Raw genomic sequence first — 7,279 nt, 5'->3', positions numbered from 1 at the left:
ATTGGGAACCGTGAAACACCAGAGATTAAAACGAATCCTCGCGATTTCCTCTTCAGTTCGGCGTCCGGCCAAAACACGAAAAACGCGTTTCTAAAATAAAAGCCCGACCTGAAACACTACAATTTAGCGCTTTCTGTGCTAATGTGCACTCGGAGATGTGTGAAATGTTAAAGTTTTGTGCAGTTAACTCATTTCGGCCTGTACTGACACCAGCAAACAACTGTGGTAATTTAATATCGGTCTTTGTTAAAGCACGTCCCCCTCACGGGGATCAATGGTACAACAGTTGAATAAACCTTCTTGGCGTTTTTCTCAAAGCTCATTCTGTCACATTAAAGAAGGTTTTCTCTCTGCTCAGCCTCCTGCAGCCAAATGTACATCGGCAGAATGGTCAGAAATCTGGATGGAGACTGATGAGGCAGAGGTAAATCCGACGCTGTTTGCGAGTCTTTACAGGTTTGACTGACCTGCTGCGGAAGTGGCTCAGATTGAAGATTGCAGGCTAAACCACCGCTCACTAGAACCGGGCTGAAACCGGACCAGAATCGGGTGATGAGCAGTGCGGGGTTGGCTAGCTGGAGGCTAACGCCCCGCACTGCAGCAACTAAACCGGTTTCCATGGAAACGGCTGGTTGTAAATCCACATCATAGACAAGAAGCTCAAAACATCAATAACCGAGACTGTCCTGCTCTGATTGTACCTCAACGTGTCACAAACAACCGTCTGAAAGAAGCAGGACGTTTCTCGCTGTTTGACGTGGAGCCAGCAGAGTCTGCGCCGTTGTTCTACACCGTCAAACCAACACGCAGATTCGGGTGCGGGAGCAGGTCCGGACTCACAGCTGCTGCTCCGACACGGAAACACTGGGATTCTGCTGGAAACTGCACAGGTAGGACTCCAGACTGTTTAGCTGCTTCCTGGTCCCTAACAAGCCCTTTGCATTTTTGAGTAATCTCTGGTGTGTGATGAGCTCTATGCTATAAAAATAATACACACATATAATGTTGTACGGTCTTTAGAGTGTGTGTTGTTAAATAAAGAACATATTGTTTTATGTGTTGATTAAAATCAAATCATTGTCTTATGTTAAATTTTAATATTTTATGTTGTGATGTTTTAGGTGATCTTGTTTTTTAGTTTTGGTAAAACAAAACATAACAAATTTATGTATATTATATAAAAACATATTGTTTTTGTATTTTGTGGAGGTCAGGTTTGGGTGTCAGGGGTGTTTTAGCTTATGTCAAGTGGAGAGACCAATAAGCTCAAAGGTAAAACTGATTAAAGTCAGATGAAGCAGCAGGATATAAACTGATATATGATTTTATAAGCTGATATTTGTTGATGTTTTAGTTGGTCAAATTCAGTTCAGTTTGTGTTCTGAGGCTTTTGCAGATCAGATGAACAGCTCAGTGTGTTTGAATATTTTGGCTTTGGGACAGAGAAAAGAACACCGCTGACCTACGAGGCTTCTAGTCACCGTCACAGATCCACATTTGTCAGCAGCTTGAGCCAAAATCTAAAGAGGTCAAGGGAAATGAGCTGTGGTTGTTTACAGGGAGAGCAGCTGTTTATCCCGGGTGCTGAGGATTTAATGGGGCCCAGACTTCTGCTGAGTTTTAATTCAATTACTAGCACTTCTTTCATTTTTCACCAAGATAATGGATCCTTTTCTGAACAGCTGATCCAGCATGGCGGTTTGTGAGAATCTGTCTGACTACAGTGTGTACACGCACCTGTCTGATGAGGAGCTGCTTCAAATCGCTGTAGAGAGGAGCCTCACTGACAAGCACTTTCCTTTACACTCTGATCAGAGTGCATCGTCGTCATCACCAGCGGCAGTAGCATCACTTTCTACCTGTCCTTACCCTGATGCCCCAACCCAAACAACCCTAAACCCCAGATGGAGAAATCGTAGCCCCCCCAGACACTTGTACTACGTCCCTCCATCCCAAACTCCACCTTCAGAGCCCACAGACATCCCAAACTCTGCAAACCCCCCAAGAGCCCTATCTCGGTTCCTTTACAAACCTTTGAAGAGGTAAGGCAGCCCAGATACAACAGTTTGAAGAGGAAGTAAACAGCAAGCAGCTAAAAACAGCGAATACCCAAAACCAGAAAGTAAAGACTGAAACACTGTACACAAAAAACTATCAGAAACTAGCCTGTAATCAAATATCCAACCAGACTAAGTCTCTGGTCTTTGTCAGAGCACACAAACCATTATCTCTTGTGTTGTTCTCAGGCAGAGAATAATCAGCTATGTAGTCTCCTGCATTCACTCCCTACATTTCCCCAGGTAGTGCCCCTCACCTCACTGAGAGTTCATGTTCCTAGCACTAGTCCTAATCCACGTGTTTTTGCATTGTTTTCTAGCTGTTGCGTTTTGTAAATGTCTGTTTTCTGTCTCAGTTTCTGGTCTTCACAGTCAGTGTTTCTCTTCTCAACTCAGGGAGATCAGTCCTTTACAGACTCTGATCTTAAATGGAGATGCTGAGGCTTTGATGGATTTGGTCAGACAGAGGTCTAGCAGTCTGGTGGAGTCCAACAATGAAGGCTGGATCGCTCTTCATGAAGCTGCTTATCATGGGCAGCTGCAGTGTGTCAGGATCCTTGTCAGAGGTGAGTGATGCTGCTGAAGTTTGGAGGACAGTCTATGAGCGTTTTGTTTTTCATGTTATATCTGTTCATGTCTGATTTATAGGCCCGACCTAATCTGTAATTAACAAATGTTACATAATGTCCCACAGAGATCTATACTGAATTGTTTTATTTTCTGTGTATATGACTGATGTTGAGTTGCTGTTATTGTTGAAAAATTCACTGGTATAATGATGAAACTGTTTTCTTCTGAAGTTCTCTTTAAATGGCAATTGAAAATTTTTCATCTTCTTCCTTCAATGAGAGTCAACCTGGTTTTAGTCCGTCCACTCGAGATGACACTTCAGCTGACACCATCATACAGTTCATACACTTAAGGTTTCACTTTTTGCTTTCAATTCTTCAACTTGCATTAAACCTTCTAGCTAAATTTATCACTTATATTTTTGTATATACTTAAATTCTTTGTCTTTAACCATATCTTCAGCTTCACTTAATGTTTTGACTTAAACCTTATCTCATGTGCTGTTTCTATCTCAGTTTCTTTAGTTGTCACTGACATGTAAACAGCTCAGGTCCAGGGTTGAAGCAAAGTGGTAAAGTGTCAGAGGGAAAAGCAGAAAGTGACGTGAAATGTCAGAGATGCAGTGATGCTTCCTATGGGTGCAGCAACTACAGAGCTGTGTTTGCCAACAACATTAGAGTCAGCCACAAGGTGTGAGGCTGCTGGAGGATCCAACATTCACATCACATTTACAGAAAACTGGAGAGTTTTCACCTGCAAATGTTTTTCTGCTTTAACATCACAGGAAACTACACACACTTTTATAACAGCTGAAAACTGAGGGAACCTCAGACTTTGCACTAGTACTGTAAATAAAATGTTTTTCAGTAGTGGGTACATGTATTTAAAAAAATAATAAATTTATTCTGGTTTGCTATATATGTATTTGATAGGTATGTTTCTATGAATGTGAAACTAAGACCAAATTTGTAACAAGGCATAATTAAAAGCAGGACATGGGAGTCAAACACAGGCAGTTTGATCTGTTGACCTCTGTCCTCAGCTCATCCTGACTCTGTGAACACATGTACTTTGAAGAATCAGACTGCTCTGCTGCTGGCGGCCAGTCAAGGACACGTTTCTTGTGTTGACTTTCTCCTGAAGCATGGAGCCAACCCAAGTATTGCCAACAAAGATGGAGAAACGCCACTATTTACAGGTGACATTGCAGCAGACATCTCAGAGCTGGTGAAAGATACAGTGATGGTACTGCTGTAAAGAGAAACCAGGGATTAAAATAGTGTACAGTGACAGAATTGCAAGGCTTTGTTTGGTCAAACAGGTTAAATGAATATTGCAGTGGATAATATTAGAAATAGTTTAATCAAATTTCTGATGGTCTACAAAGGTTCACTTGTTTTAATTGTTTGTGTGTTTTAGCCTGTGAGAATCCGAATGAAGCAATAGTGGACCTCCTGCTGCAATCTGGAGCCCAGGTAAATCGCTCCTGCAGGCAGGGAGGAAGTCCCCTTCATGAAGCCTGCAGGCATGGACAACTAAAGCTCTGTAGGCTGTTGCTGGAGGCTGGAGGCAAGCTACAAACCAAAAACATTTATAGCATCCAACCACTCTTCGTTGCTGCCCAGCACGGACATGCCAACCTCATCCACCTGCTTGCTAAGAAAGGTCAGTCCTGCAAACAAACCTATACTGTCTATGAGGGGCCGATGTTAAAATGTTTTTATGTTGATCCAATCCAGATGTGAATGGCCACACAGATGTAAGATGATTTTAAAGGTTTTTTGTGTACCAGGTGCGGATATAAATGGACAGGCAGGAGATGGAGCCTCACCGCTCTATGAAGCAACGAAGAACGGTCATGTTTCAGCTGTGGAGGCACTGCTCTCTCTTAAAGCTGATGCTAACCGGTCTACAAAGTCTGGTCTGCTGCCTCTTCATGTAGCTGTTCAGAACAATCACACACGGTCTGAACCTCTCAGAGATCTGACTGTATGAGTCTGAAACTCAAAGCTTTACATCACCAGCAGCTGTTCTGTGTTTCACAGCTGGCTTAAAGATCCTAAAAGGAAGGCTGAGGTCTCAAAGTTGTCTCTGGAAATGTTTTTTTTTGGTGCAATAACACAGAAGAGTTTGCAGTCAGCCTGCTGTGTGTCTTGGTGGTATAAAGATATACTTGCTTTAAAACAAGCATGATGAATCCTAATTTTTTTCTTTTGTGTTTTCAGAATTGTGTCAGTGCTAATTCCAGTCACCAGCAGGGTCAAAATCCAGCAGTGTGGCATCAGTCCTCTGCATATTGCTGCGGAAAGGAACAGGGATGACATCTTGGAGCTGCTGATCAAATCTGGCTTCAATGTCAATGCCAAACTGTCTGAGGATCGCTCCAGAATGTATGAAGACCGGCGGAGCACAGCACTCTACTTCTCTGTCTACAACGGGAACCTGGAGGCTGCTGAGATGCTTTTGGAAGCTGGAGCCAACCCCAGTCTAGACGTCTTCAACTCGTTGCTCATTGCCGTACGACTCTGCTGGATGGACATGGCAACACTGCTGCTGAGGTACGGTGCCAACGTTAATGCTCAAATCTCCACACAGTCATCCTCGTTCCCATCTGCCATCCTGTTCAGCATGGAGTCTCTGCCCATGCTCAAACTGCTTCTGGACAACGGCTGCGAAGCCCAGTCTTGCTTTGACTGCCTGTATGGCCACGAACCACACCCAGCAGTCGCCACATCACATCATCTCATTGAAGAAATGCAGGTCAGCAGAGATGTGCCACCACCACACTGTATTCAGGTGAGTCCAGTAGTGCAGGGTACAAATCAGCGCGTGTCCATATGTGGGATAACAAATGTCCTCTATCTTCTTTCAGTTCTGTGAGATCATCTCCAGCTCGTCTTTCTGTGCTGTCGCCGGTCCGATCATCTCAGTGCTTTTGGATTATGTCAGCCACGTCTGTCTCTGCTCTCGGCTGCTGGAGGTTCTGGAGAGTCGCAGCGACTGGGCGCAGATCAAACTGAAAGCTTGTAAGGAACAAAACCAACACTAAAAGACATGTCACACCACAGACTGTAAACAAAGATGGTTGCTGCAATCCCAGGAGTGATTATTCAAAGTACAAATTAAACACATTTTCCCCAAAGCTGATTTGTGTTGATATTATCACTTGGTTTTGGTTTTGCACAGTGACAGGAAGTGATGCCACGTCGTCCATCTTTATCTCCCGTCTGTGGTCAGACTGGAGACTTTTGTCATAGCAATGGTAGCCATGGATTGGTGGAGCTTAGAGTTCATGGCTGGGACCTAGATATGTTTCTTAAATTCTAAAAAGACTTGAGGGCTCCAAAAAATAGTCTTTCAGATTCTGGACAAGGTTCTATTCTAAAAAGGTTTTTGTGTTCTGTAGAGGTACCTGGGTTTATAGATTCCCAGAAACAAAGACTGATTTCCTACAAAGGTTCTGTGTTTCTGTCCTTTATCTGTTTGTGGTCCAGGTCCTCCTCATCCCCTGATGCAGCTCTGCAGGCTGAAGATCAGACGTCTGGTTGGAGTCCAACGACTAAAGGTCCTCCACAGTTTACCCCTTCCTGACAGACTTATCCGCTTCCTGCACTATGACATCCACTGCTCTTTCACCTGAAGCCACCCAAGTTACCTTAAGACTCCTGAGGCCTGTTTTTCAAATATGGCCTATGTAATTCAGACTAACCTGCTCATATGAGGACAAAGTAATCATGTTCATTTTTAGTCAGCTAATTTGTTATTTTGGAAACAGTATGAAGTGTGATTTGTTAAACCTGGATGATGCAAAGTAAAACTTTCACTGTAAATTCAGATAATTGGCTATTTGCTCAAACTGAAACAGCAATGACCGTCACTCTGAATTCTTATTGCTGCACTGATTTGTTGTAGTTAAATTACTTTTAGATCACTCAAGTGAATGTGCTATAAACTGTAAATAAATATCTTATTGATAAATAGGACTAGCAGTATAATCTGTATATGAAGAAGTAGTCCAGTATTAAGTGTGTAGAAAGGCCATTGAAGTACAGGTCTATAGTAAATGTAATCAATTACCACTCTGTGGTGTCCCCTTTAAATGTCTTTATTTAACTCAGGCCTGACCTTGTTGTCTGACTTTTACTCTGCAACTGCAGCTAAAATTAACACACACACAGGTTAATTAGTCTGAGTTTAACTAGGGACAGAATAGTTGACCTGATTTTTTGGTTTCTGTAAGAGGGAGCAAGAAGACCTGGTCTCAATTTGATGCACCTGAAACCTGGGATTAAACCAAAACAGAGCTGGGATCTACTTTCTTGGGGTAAATTTGGAAAAGTATTTGATAAACCTTTGACAGTTTATAAATAGGAAACACCAAATAACACCAAAATAAGTTACATGTCAACCGGAGTCTGAACAGATCCAAGACTAGATCTGTGATATCTCTTAGACCCAGAACACCAGAGATAACCTTGACATAGATCTCACACCAGGACAGACATGGAGGGATGAAGGATTATTCGTGAGCAGGACTGGAACTAACATAGGACAGATCTGGAAATAAATCAAGAAGGAGAAATTATTAAGCCTGGAGCTGGACCTAGGGATAAATCTGGGACAGATTATTTATTGATTTTCTGAGGAATTAG

At 42.7% G+C, this 7,279-nt stretch overlaps 1 protein-coding gene across 2 annotated transcripts; it reads left to right on the top strand.

Annotated features, from left to right (window-relative positions):
- Window positions 1-753: 753 nt before the first annotated feature.
- On the top strand, window positions 754-6,605 carry LOC113131199 (ankyrin repeat and SOCS box protein 2-like). Of its 2 annotated transcripts, none has more exons than XM_026308220.1 (9): window positions 754-890; window positions 1,683-2,042; window positions 2,454-2,623; window positions 3,670-3,825; window positions 4,047-4,292; window positions 4,420-4,591; window positions 4,853-5,423; window positions 5,500-5,653; window positions 6,122-6,605. In XM_026308220.1, exons 2-9 carry the CDS (start codon window positions 1,693-1,695, stop codon window positions 6,265-6,267), a joined length of 1,965 nt encoding a protein of 654 aa, XP_026164005.1. In that variant the 5' UTR covers window positions 754-890; window positions 1,683-1,692; the 3' UTR covers window positions 6,268-6,605. The 2 variants fall into 2 exon arrangements, with proteins under 2 accessions (XP_026164005.1, XP_026164006.1); XM_026308221.1 differs by having other exon boundaries at window positions 757-890; window positions 1,660-2,042.
- The last annotated feature ends 674 nt before the right edge of the window (window positions 6,606-7,279 follow it).

The sequence above is a fragment of the Mastacembelus armatus genome, unplaced genomic scaffold, assembly GCF_900324485.2.
Source record: "Mastacembelus armatus unplaced genomic scaffold, fMasArm1.2, whole genome shotgun sequence".
NCBI classification, from domain to species: domain Eukaryota; kingdom Metazoa; phylum Chordata; class Actinopteri; order Synbranchiformes; family Mastacembelidae; genus Mastacembelus; species Mastacembelus armatus.
The sequence above is the reverse complement of the archived record's forward strand: the minus strand, read 5'-3'. Positions and strand labels throughout refer to the sequence as shown.

Coding starts and splice junctions, on each gene's coding strand:
- LOC113131199 (XM_026308220.1), top strand. CDS start 1,693: ATGGCGGTTTGTGAGAATCTGTCTGACTACAGTGTGTACACGCACCTG. Junction 4,592..4,852: donor GTTCAGAACAATCACACACG/GTCTGAACCTCT, acceptor TTGTGTTTTCAG/AATTGTGTCAGTGCTAATTC. Junction 5,424..5,499: donor CACCACCACACTGTATTCAG/GTGAGTCCAGTA, acceptor ATCTTCTTTCAG/TTCTGTGAGATCATCTCCAG.